This window comes from Anomaloglossus baeobatrachus, chromosome 5, assembly GCF_048569485.1.
Source record: "Anomaloglossus baeobatrachus isolate aAnoBae1 chromosome 5, aAnoBae1.hap1, whole genome shotgun sequence".
NCBI classification, from domain to species: domain Eukaryota; kingdom Metazoa; phylum Chordata; class Amphibia; order Anura; family Aromobatidae; genus Anomaloglossus; species Anomaloglossus baeobatrachus.
The window spans coordinates 143,620,335-143,644,556 of record NC_134357.1 but is presented as its reverse complement, the minus strand read 5'-3'; the positions used below and the strand labels follow the sequence as shown (position 1 = coordinate 143,644,556).

At 46.5% G+C, this 24,222-nt stretch overlaps 1 protein-coding gene across 1 annotated transcript in view; it reads left to right on the top strand.

Moving 5' to 3' along the window:
• Nucleotides 1–8,940: 8,940 nt before the first annotated feature.
• The window catches only part of LOC142309794 (beta-microseminoprotein-like), a 52,543-nt gene continuing 37,261 nt past the window's right edge, over nucleotides 8,941–24,222 (top strand). Inside the window, exon 1 of the mRNA XM_075347248.1 lies at nucleotides 8,941–9,126. Within this exon, the coding sequence (XP_075203363.1) occupies nucleotides 9,124–9,126 (3 nt within the window). The 5' untranslated portion in view covers nucleotides 8,941–9,123. The remainder of the gene's footprint in view (nucleotides 9,127–24,222) is intronic.

The window sequence follows — 24,222 nt, the reverse complement described above, 5'->3', positions numbered from 1 at the left end:
CACATCTCACCACACACCATGGGTGGCGTCACGAAGTACCTACGGCAATTCCCGTATATAAACATCCCGTTTTTATTTGAAGTGTCCGCGCTACCCCCGGGTCCGAAAGATCCCTCGAGCCACACTGCAGGTCCGGATCCGAGCAGCCCGGCTGCTGGAGTGGGGGCGGCATATTTGTATACATAGCCAGGTATTCACAGCATATTCCGGTATGAAGAATAACTTAAAGGGATATCCATCTCCAAGATCCTATCCCAATATGAAAGTAAGTGTAATTATAATAATAATATTAGCAAATATGTCCAATTAGAAATTTAGTATAGTTCTCCTGATTCACTTTGGTGCTTACCTCATGTTCAGGGCCTTGCAGGACCTTAGGTATCCATGGTTATGACCACTAGCAAGTAACTAACTGTAACTATATGTGTAGTCGTAGCCATGGATACCTAAGGTCCTGCAATGCCCTGAACATGAGGTAAGCGACATAATAAATCAGGATAACTATACTAAATTTCTAATTGGAAGCATTTGCTAATATTATTACTATTATTATTACACCTACCACATATTATGATAGGATCTTGGAGATGGGAATAGCTCTTTAATTTGTTCATCTTTAACCCCTTCATGACCGATGACATACAGGTACGTCATCGGTCATGTTGCGGTAATCACTGCCGGCTGCTGCAGTGAGCCAGCGGTGATCCTCGCACATGTCTGCTGATTTGAACAGCAGACATGGGGGGATAACAGGCTGTTGTGCTGTCAAAATGTGACAGCTTGATTTAAATGGCCATCGAAGGCCCTGTAACGTTATTGCGGGGAACCAATGGTTGCCATGGTAGCTCGGGGTCATGTCATGACCCCTGATGCGATCATGATGTATTTCCTGTGAGAGTCGACAGAGCGCTGGCTCTCAGAGGAACGCTGCATGTCTCCTGAACAGAGCTATGCAGCTCTGAACTACAGAAATGAACAATCGATCAGACTGCTGATCCATAAAGTCCCCTAGGGGACTAGTAAAATAAAGAAAAATGTAAAAAAAAAAAGTTTTTAAGAATATGAAAAAATAAAAAAACCCTAAAAGTTGAAATCACCCCCCATTCGCCCATTGAAAATAAAAGTTAAAAAAAAATAAAATGTATGCACAGTTCAGAAATGCCAAACTATCAAAATATAAAATAATCTAATCTTTACACGGCGGGGCAAGAAGAAAAATCTAACCACAAAAATTAAGTTTTTTGATAGCTGCAATTTTTTTTTAAACTGTAATAATAGGCAATCAAAACATAGCATCTGCAGAACAATGCCAGCTGAAGATGCAAAAAATAAGCCATCACTAAGCCCCAGATCCCAAAAAGTGACAACGCTATGGGTCTCAGTAAATGGTGCCTAAAGTGCTACTCTTTTTTTGGACAAACTTCAGAATTTTTTTTAACCTCTCAGATAAAAGTGAAAGTACATGTTTAATATGTACGAACTCGTACTGACCTGAGGTATCACACTGACACATCAGTTTTACCATATATTGAACATGGTGAATAAAATATCCCAAAAACAATTGTGCAATTGCACTTTTTTGCAATTTCACTGCACTTGGAATTTTTTTTCTGTTTTTTAGTAAATTATATAGTAAAACTAATGGTTTCATTCAAAAGTACAACTCGTCCCACAAAAAATAAGCCTTTATGGCAAGATTGGCGGAAAAATAAAAACGTTATGGTTCTTGGAAGAAGAGAAGCAAAAAACAAAAACGGAAAATCAACTGGGGATGAACTGGTTGCGTACAAAAAACTTGCTTATGTCTAGCTTATAGCTGACTTGGACATAAAAAACATAAAAAGAGGAAAAATAGGCAACACAAACCAAACAAACAATTAAAACTAGAAGTCCCGGAGAGGGGTCATTTAACATTTCTACCTTTGGAACCCAGAGACGGGTCGAATGACCTGAAAGATTTTAGCAAACATCCTATAATCACTGTCTTTTGTTCTGTAATTAAGGCCATTGCTGTCGGTGACCAGAAAATTGCCCACAGGAAAAATGCCCACATGAATATTTGTAAGGGGTAGTCGGACCCCTGGTAGTGAAGGAGCGGTTTTTCCCCCCTGAAAACGCCACAGTAGTATGGTGGCAAATTGTAAATGTTGATGGTAAAATGTTACCTGTCATAAACTGTTTCCTCCCTAGGTGCCAGTGTAGTGAGTGGTTTCCCTGGTAACAGTGACAGGGAAGGAAGGGGCAGGGCAGCCTAGGAGGGAAGAGAAGGGGGGTTGGGCTCTGAATGCAGGGCAGTGTGCTGGGAGATGTAACAGGGGAGTGAGCTGAGAAGTGTCGGGGCAGAGTGCAGGAGTGGGTGCTGTGGCAGTGGAGCGAAGAAGTTGGAGCTAATCCGGAGCCGGTAGTGAGTACTGGAGCCGTCCCCTAGTTCAATACAAATCCCTGGGAAAGGGATGGACTAAAATCGGGATAGGAGTACCACTGCTTGGGGGATAATAATTGGCCCCTGCAGGCAAAGGAAAGTGCCCGTAGAGAAAAAGGAAACCGTTTTTGTAGAAAAGGACTTGTAACTTGTAACGTACTAAAGTAAGACTGCTGCAAACAGAAAGATGGAAGCTTTGTTTAATAAAACGGTGTTTGGTTTACCTGCTGCCTGCAATTGTCTCTTTCCTGAAAGTGAAGAAGGAGCTGGAGAGCACAGAAGGAACGCTGTCATGAATGGGCCCCATGCATCCACACTCTGCCCCAACAACACACCTGCTTTGCAAGTAACGGCCGGGCCGGGGTTCAGCCTGCGGCCCACAAGGCGAGGGGACCCGACTACACAACCTGAGGCGCCCCCTGCCCCCGTTACATTTTGGCGTAGTCGGCAGGATCGGGCTCGCATGCGAGAGACCCCGACCAGAAACTGTGAAGATGACCAAGTGGTGCCTGATGTGCTGTACGTGCCACAAAATGGCGGCAAGATGGCGGCCGTCTTCATGGGTTTACTTAAGGCGCGAAAAGTGGGTGCCAAACGAAAAGCGCTGGGCTGGCCTGTAAGGAAGAAGCCCGGAGTGCACCGCCCAAAGAGGGGAGGTGCTTGCCCCGAGATACTGCAGTGGTCTAGAGACGTGGGCGGCGCCACAAGAAAGAAGAGGCGTCGCAAACGCTGTGCCGACCTGGTGGGTGAGGCCGGGGGCGGAGTATGGGCAGAAGCGGGAAAAGAAGAACCGCCTCCACCTTCCCCGGCGCGATTGCAACCCCGGCAGTGGAAGAAGAAGCAAACTCCAATACCTGGACCAAGCAGAATGGAGAACAGAGCGTGGCGCGCTCAGCATAAGCAAGCGCTCGCTGAAGCCTGTGGGCTGAAGAGTACCCCGACGGTTGCGCCAAAAGCGGCCGCCGAACCTACGGCTGGAGACAAGCCAAGAGAAGAATCGGCATTACTGGTGATACATCAGAGTATGGTGTCGCACCCGGTAGTTGTTGTTGGCAGCCCACTGCGGTCCCGTCCAGCTACCCCCTCACCCCCGCAGGAGGCTGAAGGGCCTGAACCAGAGAAGGAAGTACCGGAGCCACCGGGTTATGAGCCGTTTCGTAGGCTACCCCGCTTACCTGGACAGTCCCTCTCCGACCATGTGAGGGCCCAGCGGGCCGAATGACTGCGTGCATACCACCCAGCGTGAAGAGGTGGTCATCCGGAAGAGACGTCTGTTTGTTGTTGGGAGCCGGTGCTGTTAGGAGCCAGCGAATGTTACAGCTTAAGCAACGTTAAAAGTACTGAACCCGGGAGGAGCTTAATGCAGAACTGTGCGTGGACTCCTTCCGTGACTGTTAAGAAGGAATCTTGTTGTCCTGTTGTTTTCTGCCCACCCAAAGACCGGGAGCGCTTGCAAATAGCATCCGGGCAGAAGGTCAGCTAAGACCGGGAGCGCCTGAGGAGGGCCTCTGGGCAGATGTGCGACTAAGACCGGGAGCTTCCCTGGAGGGACTCCGGGCATCAAACTTGTGTGCCAGTCTGTGTGTTTTAAGTATTGTGTTTTCCTACATGTGTTGTTTTGCAGGTACGAACCTCGCCAGGAGGCTGAGGTTAAAGAGGGGAGGAATGTAAGGGGTAGTCGGACCCCTGGTAGTGAAGGAGCGGTTTTTCCCCCCTGAAAATGCCACAGTAGTATGGTGGCAAATTGTAAATGTTGATGGTAAAATGTTACCTGTCATAAACTGTTTCCTCCCTAGGTGCCAGTGTAGTGAGTGGTTCCCCTGGTAACAGTGACAGGGAAGGAAGGGGCAGGGCAGCCTAGGAGGGAAGAGAAGGGGGGTTGGGCTCTGAATGCAGGGCAGTGTGCTGGGAGATGTAACAGGGGAGTGAGCTGAGAAGTGTCGGGGCAGAGTGCAGGAGTGGGTGCTGTGGCAGTGGAGCGAAGAAGTTGGAGCTAATCCGGAGCCGGTAGTGAGTACTGGAGCCGTCCCCTAGTTCAATACAAATCCCTGGGAAAGGGATGGACTAAAATCGGGATAGGAGTACCACTGCTAGGGGGATAACAATTGGCCCCTGCAGGCAAAGGAAAGTGCCCGTAGAGAAAAAGGAAACCGTTTTTGTAGAAAAGGACTTGTAACTTGTAACGTACTAAAGTAAGACTGCTGCAAACAGAAAGATGGAAGCTTTGTTTAATAAAACGGTGTTTGGTTTACCCGCTGCCTGCAATTGTCTCTTTCCTGAAAGTGAAGAAGGAGCTGGAGAGCACAGAAGGAACGCTGTCATGAATGGGCCCCATTCATCCACACTCTGCCCCAACAACACACCTGCTTTGCAAGTAACGGCCGGGCCGGGGTTCAGCCTGCGGCCCACAAGGCGAGGGGACCCGACTACACAAGCTGAGGCGCCCCCTGCCCCCGTTACATATTGCCCATAGGAAAAATGCCCACAGGAAAATTGCCCACATGGAAAATTGCCCACACGGAAAATTGCCCACATGGAAAATTGCCCACATGGAAAATTGCCCACACAGAAAATTGCCAATTGCAGCATCAGAAAGTTTCAGATCTATGATATTTGAGGTGCAAGGTGAGGATGTTCACATGATATGTGAAAAATGTCCACAGAAAATTGCCAACAGACATGAATGCCCACTAGGATTGGGGACCATGTAACTCAGGATGGGAACATATATACCAGGATGGAGACAACGTGGACCATACATACCAGGATGAGGACCTTATATACCAGCATTGGGTCATATACACCAGGATGAGGACATATTCACCAGGATGATGGGCATATATACCAGGACGGAGGACATTACTACATAATGAAGGGGGAGGGGAGGCAGTTCAGTCTTGATAGAAGTTAGAACACTACAAGGGCCCGTACATGTGAGAACATGTGTGAGTGGGGGGGGGGCAGGTCCAAATTTCACACTGGGGCCCATTGGACTCTAGTTACACCACTGCAAAAACATATCATACATTCCCAGCACGAACACAAGGTGGTACAAGCGACAAAGTCTCACCTCTCTGCTGTGCCTTTGGGGCTTTCAGGACCAGCTATGGCTACTTTCACAATTGCGTTGTTTGGCATCCGTCACAATGCGTTGTGTGACGCATGTGACGAATGCGTTGTAAATAGTGTGATAATAAAGGCAACAGATTCCTGTGAAATAACACGTTGCGTTAGTTTTCTTTAGCCAAGAGAGAGAGAGCCCCCATCATCACCGCACACACACAGGCACTACCGCCCCCATCATCACCGCACACACACAGGCACTACCGCCCCCATCATCACCGCACACATGGAGGTGTGGCACCCTGGACAAGCCAGGTCGTCACAGAACAACACCAACACACCCCACACTCCCGGTCAGGCACACCAAAGTCAGACAAAAACCCTTGTTGCCTTCCTCCAGGGGCTCCAGGGGCAGGGGGTGGGCCAGGCGGTTGGTCCCGCCCACCGAGGAGTTCACAGTCCTGGAGGCGGGAAGAGAAGGAGAGATAGAGTTTGGAAGTGAAAGTGAGAGGAACGAAAGTGGTAGAGGAGCAGACTGAAGTTGGTCCGGGTGTGTGGCCCGGACGGATCAGCAAGGTTGGCAGATGGTGGTGACCGTCTGCAGGAGTGGCCTATTGGAGCTAGCCGTAAGGACCGTGGATGGGCGGTGGCCCGGCGCTACCGGACCGGTACGCAAAGAGAAGCCAGCATCCTCCGGCAGGGGCTTACGGACCCTGGCAAGGCTAGGAGTTGCCGTGAATTTGCCAAATCCGTTAGCAAAATCCCGACAGAAGGCAACAGTCCAACCGAGAGAGGGAAACACAGTCACCGCCAAGGCTAAAGTTCCCAGGGCCAGAGCCTGCGGGCAAAAAGGGCTCCTTCAGCACCCATCCAAGCTGGGGAGTGGGTTACCGGTGGGAACCCATTGGAACCGTACACACTACACAGGTGCAGGGAAAGGCAGTAACCATCAACATGCCGGGAGGAGAAACACCGCAGCCGTCCGTGGGACCCGTCCATCCAGCCGTTTGTTTTACCGGAGACTCTGTGTACATCATTGGCTGAGTGAGTACCACTGTGCCGTGCGGCACAGCGCTGCCCCCGCGACCCTGCACCTCGCCAGGCCCCGTAACCCGCCTGCAATCCATCCCTACCCCATCACCGGGCCCCGGGACAACCAACCCCCTACCCACGGAGGGGAGAACTAACACCTAGGCTCCTCCCTGTCATCGCTCCCGGGATCCCCGTCCAGAGCAGCGGTGGTGTCACAACCTCACCACAACCACGTGGTGTCACGGACAATCTCAAATCCCCACAATCAATCCCCACCCTTTTCACTCACGGGCGAGGAACGCCGCTCGAGTCCCCGGGATCCGGCCCACCGCTCGAGCCACCACCGAGCAGCAGCAGCCGCAGCAGCAGCGGCCGGACCCGAGCAGTGGGAGAGTGCAGCGTCCCCTCCTCCGCCCGCGACACAGGCACTACCGCCCCCATCATCACCGCACACACCCCGCACTACCGCCCCCATCATCACCGCACACATACAGGCACTACTGCCCCCATCATCACCGCACACACACAGGCACTACCGCCCCCATCATCACCGCACACACGCAGGCACTACCGCCCCCATCATCACCGCACAGACCCCGGCACTACTGCACCCATCATCACCGCCCCCACCCTGGCACTACCGCCCCCATCATCACCGCCCACACGCAGGTACTAACGCACCCATCATCACTGCACACACCCCGGCACTACCACCCCCATCATCACCAGCCACTTCCGCATTCACCGCCATGGCCGGCATCCCGGAAGTCAGCATCGTCCATGTGCGCAGAGATAAACCACCATTGGACGCCGGGCACAACAGGGAAGGGGGCCAAGGACTGGACCGCGCACGCGCATACAGTACAGGAGAGTCAGCGGCACGATCTACAGACGCACACTCTAGAAGAGGTATTTAGGGAGCTGTTTCCACTGTCCCTGCACCTCCAGACGAAGCTCTGGCGAAACGCGTTGGGGTGAGGGGCGGTGTGACCAGAGACCGGGCATAGCAACATCAGGTGGTTATCTTGGGGGGTGAGATTCCCCATACTGATCTGGAGGCAGTTTATATGAATAGATTGCTGGGCTGATTGAGATTGCCTACATATGCAGCAGCGTTCCCCATCTAATCTGCTACCATGAGCCACCTTTATGCTTAATAGTGGAAGTCTGTAACATGTATTCAGGGCTTGAGCACCAATTCTTGAAATCAGGCTATCTTATATGCAATGTATATATATGGCTGTAATCGTGGATTATCTATGATAATAACTTTTTATAATGTTTGGGATATGTGCAATATAACAAATGTGTAATATGACAGGACATGAGATTGGTAATTAAGCACTATAACCAAGCACTTTATCAAACTATTTGTATATTTTGGCTCAATATTACTGTGTGCATATAATATTAGGTTGCTCTCCTGATGGCGAATACTTTTTCACTACGTGCAGGAATATAGTTGGTTTATCAAATTGCCGTGTATTGTGTTAGGTCACACTGCCCTCTGTTTGTGTTCACCTAAACGTATTGTGTGTTTTTATATAGCACTATCTGCATTTTGTGTATCCATAAAAATATATAATTTTTCTATTGATGAAATAAAGTGATATATTAAATCCACTTGGAGACTATTTTATATCATTATGTGTAACTATGAGTCGATTGTAGGTTTATAGTGGTTTTTGGGGGACCATAGTAAAAACGTTAATGCAAGAAATATAATATGGATCTGATGTTTCTAATCTTTAGGTTTTTGATATCTGGTGATAGCTGCCGTAGCGAACATTATCGCTACGGCAGCTTCACACGCACTTACCTGCCCTGCGAAGTCGCTCTGGCCGGCGACCCGCCTCCTTCCTAAGGGGGCGGGTCGTGCGGCGTCATAGCGACGTCACACGGCAGGCGGCCAATAGGAGTGGAGGGGCGGAGATGAGCGGGACGTAAACATCCCGCCCACCTCCTTCCTTCCGCATTGCCGGTGGAGGCAGGTAAGGAGATATTCCTTGCTCCTGCGGCTTCACACAGCGATGTGTGCTGCCGCAGGAACGAGGAACAACATCGTAACATCGGTTGTTCCAAAATTATGGAAATGGCCGACGCTACACAGATCGCCGATTTACGACGCTTTTGCGATCGTAAATCGGCGCATCTAGGCTTTACACGTTGTGACATCGTTACTGGCGCCGGATGTGCGTCGCTTTTGATTTGACCCAACGATATCGCAGTAGCGATGTCGAAACGTGCAAAGTACCCCTTAGTTTCTAGTTAGTTCTATTCAGTTTATTGTATTTGGTCACTTGACCCTCTTTCGGGACTTCAGGGGGAGCTCGAAATTTCTGGGACTTCTAGTGTTAAAAACATAATGATTCTGCACATGTGACATATTATATTGGATTATTTCAGATTACCGTAACTGTGCACAGAAAATAAGATACTCTGCTATGAATTTCAGAAGAAAATTCAAGTCAAAGGATGGGCCAAGAAAGATTTAGTGAGAAAAACATTGATTTCCATTTAAAAAAAAAATTGCTCAATATTTGCACAACTGAGAATTTAAATACCATTCAGTACAAAGGTTCAGCAGCTGCAGAGAACAGATCACGATGGTAAGTCTTCTATCGCTATACTGCCATATGGGTCACATAATGCAGTTTATATATATTTGATATTAGCAAAAATAAAGGAATTTAACATATTTGCAACTGTTAGAAAGATTTGAGTGAGGTTTGTAGAAATCCATGTACAGTACATGATATAAGAACACTCTCATTCATATGTACAAAATGGTTCAGTCTGCAACAAAGTGACCAAGTCTGAATAAATCGGTTCTGGTGATGAGCATTTGGTGAGTTTTTGATATTGCAGCATTTCTGCATCTATTAGGAAAATAATAATCTAATAATATAATAGGTTAATCACATTCAATTCATTGCATTTTTTAATACATTTTTATATGCGTTTTTGACAATGCAGTTCCTGTCTCTTTTTTGGTATGTCAGGTTTTGGTGCTTTGGTTTGGATACTTCCTGCTATTTGGCTTTGATAAAACATTATTCATACAGTCATATGTGTGTTTTACATGTTGATTTCTGTAGTAGAAATATATTAAAAATGCATATACGTTTTTCACCTGTGGATTTTACACATCTAATGCCATTTTGGGGGGGAAATCTAAACAAAAAAGTCAGAATATCCACAAAAGAAATTGACATGTTGCAGACTTGGAAAACAGATCACTGGTCAGTTTACGCTCCATAAAGCCTCTTTGACACGTCTGTGCCTCCGGTACGTGTTTGGTCAGTTTTCTCACGTATCGGAGACACGGGCACACGTAGACCCATTAAAATGAATGGGTCTGCGCTCACGTGCGTATTGGACCGCAATGGACCGTGTATACGTGTGGAGCATACGTGTGACCTTGTGCTCCACACGTAGACATGTCCGTTTTAACTCCGGCATCATGGGTGTCACACGGAACGCAAACGGGTCACACGTAACACAAACGGACCACACGAATGTGATCCGTGTGACACGCACCGGAGAAAACACATGTGTCTGCGATAAAAGAAAAAAAACTTTACTCACCTTCTCCAGCCCTGCAGTCTCTCCCGCAGCTGTCACTTGCTTCCGACCGCCGCTCATTATGCTCATTGCATATTCACTTCACTGCGGCCGGAAGCAGCAGCAGCGGGGAGTCGGCAGGACCGGAAACCGAAGATCAGCACCACGGACAGCGAAGCCAGGGACATGTGAGTAGAAAGTTCCCGTTCTCCATGTGTTATCACGGATTACACACGGAGAACACACGTGTGCCATACACACGGCTCACCGAGGGCAATATGCACCTTTGACACGTCTGTGAAAAATGTGCGTGATTTTCACGGACGTGTGAAAGAGGCCTAAAAAAAAATGCAGTGGGCGGAAGATTTCTATAAATCCCATCTATTTCACTGCAACTGTAAGGGTACTTGCCAACAATCAGGACCCGCTGTGTCCTGGACGCAGCGGGTCCTGACCTGCGGGGCCGCAAGTCTCCTCCGCAGGAGACCGCAGATGCTCGTACCCCAGATCTGGGCTCAGGCAGTTGCGTTCGCTCTCTTCTGTTCTCCCTGAGGAGGACGCTTGCGACTCCGCAGAAAACAATTGACATGATGCTACTCGGGAAGCCGCACCACAGGTCAGTGTTTGCTGTGGAAAAAACAAGCACAGTGGGCACGGGATTTCTAGAAATCCATCCACTATGCTTGTACTGCACAAGCATGCATGCTGCATCCAAAACGCTGTGAAAACTGATCGTGGGCACACAGCCTTAGTCCTCTTTTACACGTCCGTGAAAATCACGCACGTTTTTCACGGACGTGTCAAAGGTGCGTATTGCCCTCCGTGAGCCGTGTTTATGGCACACGTGTGGTCGCCGTGTGTTATCCATGATAAAACATGGAGAACAGGAACTTTCAACTCACCTGTCCCTGGCTTCGCTGTCCGTGGTTCTGATCTTTCGTCTCCGGTCCTGCCGACTCCCCGCTGCTGCTGCTTCCGCCCGCAGTGAAGTGAATATGCAATGAGCATAATGAGCGGCGGTCGGAAGCAAGTGTCAGCAGCGGCAGACACAGCAGGGCTGGAGAAGGTGAGTCATTTTTTTTTTTTTTCTCGCAGACACGTGTTTTCTCTGGTGCGTGTCACACGGAACACATCCGTGTGGTCCGCTTGCATTCCGTGTGACCTGTTTACGTTCCGTGTGACACCCGTGATGCCGGAGAAAAACTGACATGTCTACGTGTGGAGCACACGAGCACACGTATGCTCCACGCGTACACATGTTCCATGGCATAATACGCACGTGAGCACAGACCCATTGATTTTAATAGGTCTACGTGTGCCCGTGTCTCTGGTACGTGAGGAAACGGACCAAACACGTACTGGAGACATGGACGTGTGAAAGAGGCCTAAGGCCCCCTTCACACGCACGTGAAAAACACGCACATGTCTAACGTTCCGTTTTTCGGGTCCGTGTTCCATATTTTATGTCCGTTTCTACGATACGTGTGACATCCATGTGATGGTGTATGCTAGCCGTGTGTGCGTGTGGAATGTCCGTGTGTGCGTGAGATACGTAAGTGTAAAGTCCAAGTGTTGTCCGTGTGAAATGATCAGTGTGTGATGTAAAATGTCGTTGCTACATACCCGCTGACAGCAGACAGCGACGCGCGATGAGAATGAACTCGGGTGAACTTCACCCGACTTCACTGTCATACCGCGGCTCTATCTGTGTTGCGTCCTGATTAGCAGTCACCCGTGAAGGACTCACCGGTAACCGCTAACCCCCAGAGTCAATGAAGTGAGCAGCGCAATTAGCTCTGCCATCACTCTGGTTACCCGCGGCTAGCTGGAGTCCTCCCCCCGAGACCGCAACTCACCTGTGACTTCATCGCCGATCGCGCAGCTCACTTCTGTCACTCGGGTGATTCGCTGTTACAGTTGGAGGAACCAGCGGTGGCCGCGAGTAACCTGAGTGACATCATCGCTGATCGCGCGGCTCACTTCAGTTGCTGTGTGGAGCTGACAGGAGAAGCGGTGTTCTACTGCAGCTCTTGCCAGCTTCATGTAGCTGAGAGCGTCGCAGGACCTCCGTGGATTACGCCGGACCTGGAGGGGTTTTTGGGGCTTAATAAAGTGGTAAAAGAGGGTCTTTGTTATTGTTTTTTATTTCAAATAAAGGATTTTTCGTTGTGTGTGTTTATTTACTTTAACTGACAGGTTAATCATGGAAGGTATCTCGGGGAGACACCTGCCATGATTAATCTTGGACTTAGTGACAGCTATGGGCTGCTGCCATTAACTCCTTATCACCTCGATTGCCAATGAACCAGGGCAATTTGGGATGAGCTGGGTAGAGTCCCGGGACTGTCACATCTAATGGATGCGGCAATTCCGTGCGGCTGCTGGCTGATATTGTTAGGGTGGTGGGCTCCCCATAACGTGGAGCTCCCTATCCTGAGAATACCAGCCTTCAGCCGTGTGACTTTACCCTGGCTGGTATCCTAATAATGGGGATAGGGGAAAATATGTGTAACTGGGTTAAAAACTGGCTCAGTGATAGGAAACAAAGGGTGGTTATTAATGGTACGTACTCGGACTGGGTCTCAGTTCATAGTGGGGTACCACAGGGGTCAGTATTGGGCCCGCTTCTTTTCAACATATTTATAAATGACCTTGTTGGGGGCATGCGGAGTAGAATTTCAATATTTGCAGATGATACTAAACTCTGCAGGGTAATCAATACAGAGGAGGATAATTTTATATTACAGGGAGATTTATTTAAATTGGAGGATTGGGCTGAGAAGTGGCAATTGAAGTTTAATGTAGATAAATGTAAGGTCATGCACTTGGGTAGAGGAAATAACATTTATGATTATGTACTTAATTGTAGAACACTGGGTAAAACAGACACAGAAAAAGACTTGGGTGTATGGGTGGATGGTAAACTTCACTTTAGTGGACAGTGTCAGGCAGCTGCTGCCAGGGCTAATAAAATAATGGGATGTATTAAAAGAGGTATAAGTGTTCATGAAAAAAATATAGTTCTACCTCTGTACAAGTCACTAGTGCGACCGCACTTAGAATACTGTGTACAATTCTGGTCACCGATATATAAGAAGGACATAGCTGAACTGGAGAGGGTGCAGAGAAGAGCGACCAAGATTATTAGAGGAATGGGTGGGCTGCAATACCAAGATAGGTTATTAAACTTGGGGTTATTTAGTTTGGAAAAACGAAGGCTTAGGGGGGATCTAATCACAATGTATAAATATATGAGGGGACAGTACAGAGACCTTTCCAAAGATCTTTTTACACCTAGGCCTGCGACTGGAACACGGGGGCATCCGTTACTTCTTGAGGAAAGAAGGTTTAATCATAATCACAGACGAGGATTCTTTACTGTACGAGCAGTGAGACTGTGAAACTCTCTGCCGCATGATGTTGTAATGAGTGATTCACTACTAACATTTAAGCAGAGCCTGGATGCCTTTCTTGAAAAATTTAATATTACCAGTTATGTATATTAGATTTTATGACAGGGTATTGATCCAGGGAACTAGTCTGATTGCCGGATGTGGAGTCAGGAAGGACATTTTTCCCCATTGGAACTTGTTTGCCATATTGGGGTTTTTTTGCCTTCCTCTGGATCAACATGTTAGGCTACGGGTTGAACTAGATGGACTTAGAGTCTCCCTTCAACCTTAAAAACTATGATACTATGATACTATGATACTAATTGGGGGGGACCGCACGTCGTTTTTTTAAAATTATTTATTTATTTATTTTACTGCTCAATGTAGACACGCCCACCGACAGCTGTGATTGGTTGCAGTGAGACAGCTGTCACTCAGCGTGGGGGCGTGTCTAACTGCAACCAATCATAGGCGCCGGTGGGCAGGGGAAGCAAGGAATACGAGATTGAATAATGGGCGGCCGGCATTTTCAAAATAGTAAATACCGCCGGAGCTTTTTGACAGCTGTTTAGCGCCGCGCTGGTGATCGTGGATCGGTGAGTAAGAGAGGGAGAGAGACTGACCGACGGACAGAGGGAGATTGACTGACATACACAGACATTAAAGAGAGACCTACATCGCTTCAAAAAAGCACAAAACAGACACGGACCATACGGAGATGTATCCATGTCACGTACGTGTGCTCACGGACCCATTGAGTTTAATGGGTCCGTGTGTGCGTGTTCCGTGCGGAAAACGGACATGCATCCGTGTTTTACGGACAAACATACGTATCATGCACACGGACACGCACACGGACACACACACACCATATGGAATAATGCACGTGTAAACATTGAATAACATTGGAGTACGTGTGTCATGTCTCCGGTACATACGGAAACGGACCAAACATGTACTGGAGACACGTGCGTGTGAAGGGGGCCTAAGACTGTGTTTTGTGTACAGTGAAATATGCAGCATTAAAAACTCTCTAAAATCTGATTATGGGAATTTAAACTTAAGGTTGTTATGGACAAGATTATGAATTATTATGAGTATATCATTGTTACATGGAGAGATCCATAAAGAACAGGATTTAAGATGGTGTTTGAACTGTACCCCACATATCTCTTGGCATAAGACTCAGACAGACAGTCTGGGCTATTCTTGTGACCAGTGAATCATGCTGACATTGCTTAATATAAATGAGGAACCAAGCACATTACAGTAAATTGTATATCACAGAATAAGCTGTTCTACTTTATCCAATAGAAGACGTGTTACGTATTCTTGCCACCTAGCCAAGAATACGGTTATATATATCTGTACAAACTTCCGGAATAAAGGAGTCTTACTTTCTATTCATATCCGAGTACGTCTCTCTGGTGTGTGTGAAAGAGTGTGGTTATGCATGCTACCACAAGTGACTCATAATTTGGACTGCAGACAGTTTAAGAGGGATGCACGACTAAATGGCATCAACCTAAATTATGGCCTTATCATTTGGCGCCCAACTAACCTTAGGACGGAGCTCTGGATGGCGGACGGCCGTGCTGACACCTTCAGTCGAAAGGCAACTACGCCAGAGGTGGAGATGCGCACTCCAGCTGCAGGTGAGAACATTTGTATAATCTCACCTTGCAACCTCATGCGTGTACTTGCATTTCGAAGGGGGGGTTGGGCTGTCCCAGTCTAGACACCTAATGACCGCCATCTCGCATGAGATAAGCCGTCCTAAGAGATCTCACACCAAGGTGGTCAGGTTCACCTTAAGCTGTCTGTAATTTATGTAATGTAATTGTAAATCACATGAAATGTAATGTGGTTTGAGGTTTTTTTGTCTGCTCTAGGAGAAAAGCAGAAGTTCTATGTTTTATTTTTCTCTGACTTAACTGCAAGGGAAAATGAGGAAGTTGTTATATACGCTGGATATATGGAGATACAGTTAGGTCCAGAAATATTTGGACAGTGACACAAGTTTTGTTATTTTAGCTGTTTACAAAAACATGTTCAGAAATACAATTTTATATATATAATATGGGCTGAAAGTGCACACTCCAGGCTGCAATATGAGAGTTTTCACATCCAAATCGGAGAAAGGGTTTAGGAATCATAGCTCTGTAATGCATAGCCTCCTCTTTTTCAAGGGACCAAAAGTAATTGGACAAGGGACTCTATGGGCTGCAATTAACTCTGAAGGCGTCTCCCTCGTTAACCTGTAATCAATGAAGTAGTTAAAAGTTCTGGGGTTGATTACAGGTGTGTGGTTTTGCATTTGGAAGCTGTTGCTGTGACCAGACAACATGCGGTCTAAGGAACTCTCAATTGAGGTGAAGCAGAACATCCTGAGGCTGAAAAAAAAGAAAAAATCCATCAGAGAGATAGCAGACATGCTTGGAGTAGCAAAATCAACAGTCGGGTACATTCTGAGAAAAAACGAATTGACTGGTGAGCTTGGGAACTCAAAAAGGCCTGGGCGTCCACGGATGACAACAGTGGTGGATGATCGCCGCATACTTTCTTTGGTGAAGAAGAACCCGTTCACAACATCAACTGAAGTCCAGAACACTCTCAGTGAAGTAGGTGTATCTGTCTCTAAGTCAACAGTAAAGAGAAGACTCCATGAAAGTAAATACAAAGGGTTCACATCTAGATGCAAACCATTCATCAATTCCAAAAATAGACAGGCCAGAGCTAGAATTTGCTGAAAAACACCTCATGAAGCCAGCTCAGTTCTGGAAAAGTATTCTATGGACAGATGAGACAAAGATCAACCTGTACCAGAATGATGGGAAGAAAAAAGTTTGGAGAAGAAAGGGAACGGCACATGATCCAAGGCACACCACATCCTCTGTAAAACATGGTGGAGGCAACGTGATGGCATGGGCATGCATGGCTTTTAATGGCACTGGGTCACTTGTGTTTATTGATGACATAACAGCAGACAAGAGTAGCCCGATGAATTCTGAAGTGTACCGGGATATACTTTCAGCCCAGATTCAGCCAAATGCCGCAAAGTTGATCAGACGGCGCTTCATAGTACAGATGGACAATGACCCCAAGCATACAGCCAAAGCTACCCAGGAGTTCATGAGTGCAAAAAAGTGGAACATTCTGCAATGGCCAAGTCAATCACCAGATCTTAACCCAATTGAGCATGCATTTCACTTGCTCAAATCCAGACTTAAGACGGAAAGACCCACAAACAAGCAAGACCTGAAGGCTGCAGCTGTAAAGGCCTGGCAAAGCATTAAGAAGGAGGAAACCCAGCGTTTGGTGATGTCCATGGGTTCCAGACTTAAGGCAGTGATTGCCTCCAAAGGATTCGCAACAAAATATTGAAAATAAAAATATTTTGTTTGGGTTTGGTTTATTTGTCCAATTACTTTTGACCTCCTAAAATGTGGAGTGTTTGTAAAGAAATGTGTACAATTCCTACAATTTCTATCAGATATTTTTGTTCAAACCTTCAAATTAAACGTTACAATCTGCACTTGAATTCTGTTGTAGAGGTTTCATTTCAAATCCAATGTGGTGGCATGCAGAGCCCAACTCGCGAAAATTGTGTCACTGTCCAAATATTTCTGGACCTAACTGTATATGGTTATATCTGCAGGTGAGATCAGCCACCTGGATGGTGTATATAGTGTCCTTATTGTTATGTCATTGTGTTGACCTGTGTCTACCTGTTGAAATGTCTGTCTATTTGCAGCAGGTGGAGTACTTGCTGGTATCGCTCTAATCACTGTGTTTGCAGCAACGCTGGCTGCAAAAAGAGGAAGTTCTATGTGCTTTGTTCGTACTTGCTGGTTTATTGTAAAAAGTTGTGTCACGGGAATGTACTTTGATATAGTGAAGCTGTTTCTTCTATGAGTGAAGGAGAAGAAAAAAAACAAAAAAAAAACCCTCTGAAGCTGTACTTTGATGTATATAGTGTATACACTGGTGTGTGACGTGTCCGGTGGACAGTCAGTAATTGATAAATCTAAAGGGCAGGTACAGGTGTCATGGTAAGAGTCCTGACTGTATCCTGGTGGTCTTCCACAGAGAGGAGACAATAGGGGGATTGGTTTTGGCCAATACAGTGTCATGGTAAGAGTCCTGACTGTATTTGGTGGAATTTGATGTTCTCTCTGCGATCCTAGGTAGGAGAAACATTGGCAGAATCCTGGTGCGTCTTCCACAGAGAGGAGACGATAGGGGGATTGGTTTTGGCCGGTACAGCGTCATGGTAAGACCCTGACTGTATCCGGTGGAATTTGATGTTCTCTACGATCCTAGGTAGGAGTAACATTGGCAGAATCCCTTGACTTTGGTTTTAAACAGTATTATTGATGTTCTGGACGGACCGTTCAAAGAAGGTGTATGTAGTGTGAACAGAGGTTACTAGTACATGAAGTCAGAGATAGTGAGGGTGAATTTAGTTTCTATCACCCACGTGACACTTCTTCCTGGTAGGACAACCTGTTTGTGTTGTGGTTTGTGGACTGAGGTAGAATTAGTCCACACCTGTCAAGTTAACGGCAGAAGAATTAGTAAGCGAGCAAAAAGGTAAAAAAGTATATTAAAAATATGAAGTCGCTCCTTCAGGGATCACGATCAAGAGGGAGATTAGAGGAGCAAGAATGGAAAGATGTTTTGTTAAATAAGTGACGGATCTTGAAAGATAAAGATCTCCTTATGGATGCTGAGGCATGGTATAGAACGTCAAAAGATGTTAGGAAATTGGCATGGAGAGAGGAATGTGATGGAGATAGTAGATATTTCTATATTGCACCAGATCAGAAAATGGCACCTGAGGAAGTGGCCAAGCCCATTAGGAAACAACGCCCCCCCTCCTCATAAGTCGTCCCCAGAGGGTTGGACTTGTGTAGTTGTCCCCCTGCCCACCAAACGCCCTCCCTAACCTGCCCAGACGTCATTTCAGGTCGGGCCGCACCTAGTTCCCTTTTCCAGCCAAATTTCAGTCCCAAGGCCACTGGCCTATTTGTTGCTGGAGCAACAGAAGACACCGAGGGGGGGCAGGAAGATGACAATGATTTATCAATGATTCACCCCACCACCAAAACTGATTTGTATGGGCTCGCCCAGATTAAAGCTGGGGATTCTTTCTGGCCAGAAATGGAGCCAGGTTTGCAGGTTTACAGTGAGGGTGCATGTACCTTATCACCCAAGTGACCCTGGAAGATGTTTATGTATAATGTACGCAGTTTTTGGTGTATAACACCGTAGGGTTGAAATTGAAAGGAAAAAAAAAAAAAGGAACTAAGAGAAATGTTAGTTTCTATTTCAGTCCTGTGAATGAAGTTCTGTGAAGTTTAATTGTAAATGACACACGTATGTTGAAATGGAGAATTCTCCCAAGGGGGGAGATTAGATGAGAATTGATGAGTAATTCTGAATCTAGTAACTACACTATGTGTATTTTACCTGTCTGTGAAAATAAGAAACATAAGCTGATATATAGGGTGGACTTGTGTGCTGTCTGTGGAGCACTGCGTCCACGTAAGCCCACCCCATTATTTTCTGTCCTAAATGTAGATTTCTTTCTGTCACTCTGTGTTTTGTTATCAGGATCTGACAGGAGATAGGGATACGCTGGAGGCTCGGCCCTGACCACCATCAGGTCTACCGTCGAGATGAGGGCGAGTACAGGGTCCCTAGTTACAGGGTCAGCCCAGGGGTCCCTATATAATCCATATTCCCAGTGACAGATTGAATACCTCTTGAATGTAGATGTCACAATACATGTCACTCCCTCCCAGGACTCTTCAGACGCCATTTTTGGCCAACACCTACTTCCTCTTTTAGCGGCTGTTTCTTATCGGTAATTATCTTTAGTGGACGTTTTAACTCAGACACTACATAGTTCATCTTTAGACGCCATTTTAGTCCAGCCGACACCCAGTTCCCCATTTTTGTTTCAGCAGCCACAGCAACTGCTCTGTTTATTGCTGACATAGCAGGGACTGCAGAGGGGGGAGACAGGGACCTGGAACACACTCCATTTTTGGTCATATATGCAGTTTTTCCCACTAATGAACTTTTTCCCACAGAGTTCCCACTAATGAACCTTAGCAGAGGTTATTGCTGATAGTCCTGTGGAAACCTTTTCCCTTCACTTTTGCATGTTTGTTTTTGCTGTATCTAGTATACAGTCTAGACCATATAGACTGCTCACTATTAGTCCTGGTGGACAGTGAATATTTCTCTGCCTATGATAGTTGCTGCTTAGCCTAGTTTGAGATATTTTCACTTGTATATTATCCTGCCTGGTATCTTGCACAAGAGTTCCCTGATAGAGAGGGTGGAGGTTCATGTGGTCCCAAGGGGACATTGATCATCAGGAGTCGACATATATTAGAGTTTTCGTTGGCAGCACCCAGTAATCCTTTGTGTCTTAGTTTGCAGGGTCTGACAGGAGAGAGGGATACGCTGGAGGCCCGACCCTGACCACCATCAGGTCTACCGTCGGGATGAGGGAGAGTGCAGGGCCCCCAGTTACAGGGTCAGCACAGGAGAGGTAGAGTAGATACGCTCCACTGCTTTTTCCTAGTTGTGTAGATGTAGTCAGGGGGTGCTGTTGCTAGTTTCCAAACCCTCTTGTGCTCTTTTCTCTTTCCCCGGGGTTTTAGGGAGTCTTAGTTTTTAGAATTTCAGTGTTCTCCTGACCCCAAAGTTACACCCATTGCTCTTTCTTACAAACCTGGGTATAGTCCTTTGTATCAGGTCTCCGAGAGCCCATATGCAAACAACTACAGCTGGTAAGGACCAAGACACCCTCCTTCAAATGGCAAGACGTATGGAGATGAATCTAGCAGCTTACAAGATCACCCCACATACAGATGTGCAGCAGTCACAGTCACCTGAGTTACAGTCAAAGTCACCTGAAGAGTATCATCACATCATCTCCAGCCCAGAAGTCATTCTACATGTTTGCCATGGAGGAAGACAGCATCCCTTTGAACACTACTCAGCCAGATTGAACACCTACCTAAAGCACCAGTTGAAGATCAGTGCCCGTATGACATCACTGCTCCCTGACAAAGTCACCATCTCCCGGTTTGCGGTCCTTAATCCTGCTGAACTTCTCCCTCTTCCAAGGGGGGAGTGTCCCACCTCTGACACCTTGGTGGAAGAGGTAGTTGACTCTGGCATAGCTGAAGAAACTCTGGATACGATACAGTGACGGATACACCTTTGGACCCTGACTTAACCCCTCTGCGGATGGATCAAGATGTGCATCAAGAAGACGGTTCCACATGGGTATGGTGCTGGTAGCAGAAGATGCTGTGCTGATAGAGCAGTCGCTACCCGCATGCCTGTCTGTGAAGAAGCAGATGTATGTGCTCTCGCTGAAGCCTGCAAGATGGCAGCCAGCATCTACTCTGTATGGAAGACAAGAGACTTGATCACTGCCAATGGAACTGTACGCCGCCATGAGGCTATAGAGGAACGGATGGAAGCTTTGCTATTGCCAGACAGAGTCGCGGTGAGCAGGGTTGAGGCCTACATTGGAGGAGTCAAGGGAAGCAGTATGAAGTGCCCTCACTGACAGAACATCCAAAGAAGCCCCAAGACCACTCACCAAAGAAACAGTCAGTCAATCTGTGCTTTTAAATGACCCCGATGTGAAGAAGAAAGGAAAGATGGAAAGTCTGGAGAAAACATTATCCTGACCCTAGAAGAGCAAGTCTCAGAAGAAGAAGAGGACTGAGATAGGGTACAGCTGTGGGCTCCCGGACACCATGGAAAGTGGCTAGTGACCTGCTTTCACTGCCAGCCAAAGAGATATGGCAGGCCTTAGACACTGAACTGACTCTACACACCCCATACCAGCCACAGAATAGAGGGAAGGTTGGGAAGATGGGGCAGTGTAGAAGGCAAGGGCATGAGAGTCTTCCCCTTGAATTGTTCAGTGTCAGACACACCCCAGCAGGGACCACTAGGTTGAGACCCTATGAAATCATGTTTAGAAGTAGCGCCAGATACTTCAACTAAGCTTGTTGTTTGTTTAAACATTTGCCTAATATACGTTTTTGAGTTTTCTCCTCCAGATCCAACCAGATCTAGATTTTCCTCTCTTTTCTTTTTCTCTCTCTCCTCTTTTCCTCTCTCTTTTCTCAATCTTTCTCTCTCTTCCTCTCTTCTCAATCTTTCTCTCTCTCTCTCTCTTCCTCTCTCTTCTCTCACTCTTTTTCTTTCGGACGAAGATCCATGCATTCCACAACAAAGAGATGTCGGACCTGCCTGAGACCAGGAGATGGCTGTCTTCCCTCTTCTATCCGATACTTTGTGCCAGGACGATGATATCTAAGCATGTGGACCGGAAGACGACTGTACATCTTACCTTTGATGATGTCCCACCATTACCGCCTGAGGACTGAGGAGCATGAGACTTTGAGTGAAACCAACCCTGATAAATATTAGCCAATTAAAGGACTACTGCCACGTTCCCCCTTCCTGAATAACGTGTGCCAGCGGAACATAGCCATTAGGACAGTCTAGAGAATACGGTCAGGATCTGGCTTCCTATGCATAGTCTGTTGGGTGGGAAGATGCATCCACAAGGGATGGGGTATCTCGTATGTGAGTGAGGTAACCATCGGCATTAGGACAGATCAATAGACTCGGGGAAAGTAAGGAAAGACTTTTTGGCTATCTCCAAAGGGGGGACTGTTATGGACAAGATTATGAATTATTATGAGTATATCATTGTTACATGGAGATATCCATAAAGAACAGGATTTAAGATGGTGTTTGAACTGTACCCCACATATCTCTTGGCATAAGACTCAGACAGACAGTCTGGGCTATTCTTGTGACCAGTGAATCATGCTGTACATTCAAAACACTGCACTCTCATCAGCATGAGGTATTAATAAAAGGAAATCAACAGATTCTTTGTCGTGCAAAAAAGTTTCTTTATTTTATGAATAAGGTGGGTGGGAGGGACTAAGGGACGTTTCGGCCCAGACTGGGCCTTCTTCATACCAAGTCACACTCCAAATTAAGAAGAAGTAATGTCACAGAGGGAATTTTTTTCTCTCTCTTTCTCTCCTCGTTAGAGATTTATTGGTATAGAAGTGGTTACGGACTCCACCCAGGAAAATGAATATAATAGTTGCAAGATGCCAGTCCTTGCCTGTATTAGCAACTAAATAGTTATTAGAAGTTGTCCTTTTATATTGGGAGAGTTTCGAAACTCGTGGTCCCTTAAGCTTATCGTAGGCAGATATGATCACATATGATATGTTAATATCCACAGGCATAGGGGGCTTATCTGCATCTGCAGGCTTTAAGGTGAGAGTATAGCAATGGGTAATGGAGTCCTCTTTGTGGCCGTCTTCCCAGACTGTGGCATAGAGCCACAGTCTGGGAAGACGGCCACAAAGAGGACTCCATTACCCATTGCTATACTCTCACCTTAAAGCCTGCAGATGCAGATAAGCCCCCTATGCCTGTGGATATTAACATATCATATGTGATCATATCTGCCTACGATAAGCTTAAGAGACCACGAGTTTCGAAACTCTCCCAATATAAAAGGACAACTTCTAATAACTATTTAGTTGCTAATACAGGCAAGGACTGGCATCTTGCAACTATTATATTCATTTTCCTGGGTGGAGTCCGTAACCACTTCTATACCAATAAATCTCTAACGAGGAGAGAAAGAGAGAGAAAAAAATTCCCTCTGTGACATTACTTCTTCTTAATTTGGAGTGTGACTTGGTATGAAGAAGGCCCAGTCTGGGCCGAAACGTCCCTTAGTCCCTCCCACCCACCTTATTCATAAAATAAAGAAACTTTTTTGCACGACAAAGAATCTGTTGATTTCCTTTTATTAATACCTCATGCTGATGAGAGTGCAGTGTTTTGAATGTACAGTTTAGAGTCCGGACCTTGGTCCTCTCACTAGCACCTCAATACCATCTTTAATAGTGCAGTGTTCACACCATACATATCTTAACTAGTGAATCATGCTGACATTGCTTAATATAAATGAGGAACCAAGCACATTACAGTAAATTGTATATCACAGAATAAGCTGTTCTACTTTATCCAATAGAAGACGTGTTACGTATTCTTGCCACCTAGCCAAGAATACGGTTATATATATCTGTACAAACTTCCGGAATAAAGGAGTCTTACTTTCTATTCATATCCGAGTACGTCTCTCTGGTGTGTATGAAAGAGTGTGGTTATGCATGCTACCACAAGTGACTCATAATTTGGACTGCAGACAGTTTAAGAGGGATGCACGACTAAATGGCATCAACCTAAATTATGGCCTTATCAAGGTCACCATACATCTTAGTTGTTCACTAAACACCCAATACATTTCAATACTTGGCATGAGCACTCACATGTTGACGTTTAAAGGGATTGTCCACTAATCAGACAAAACCTTCTCAATCATCATGTTTGCCCTGTTAAAATAATAATAATAACATATGCTCACCTCTGGGCTTGGCACTCCCTCTCCTGGGGCTCACGTGACATTGTTATGCGAGCCCATTGTCAAATTAGCGCTGTTCTCACTGTCCTCACCTTCAGACGTATGAAATGCCTATAGGAAGTGATCGGCCAGCCACAGCTCTGACTTCCTCTTGAATTTGTCTGAAAGCAGGCAGAGTGAAGACAGTGCTGATTGTGTGCAGGGCTAGTGTGATGTAAGAATCTCACATGAGCCCCAGGACAGCG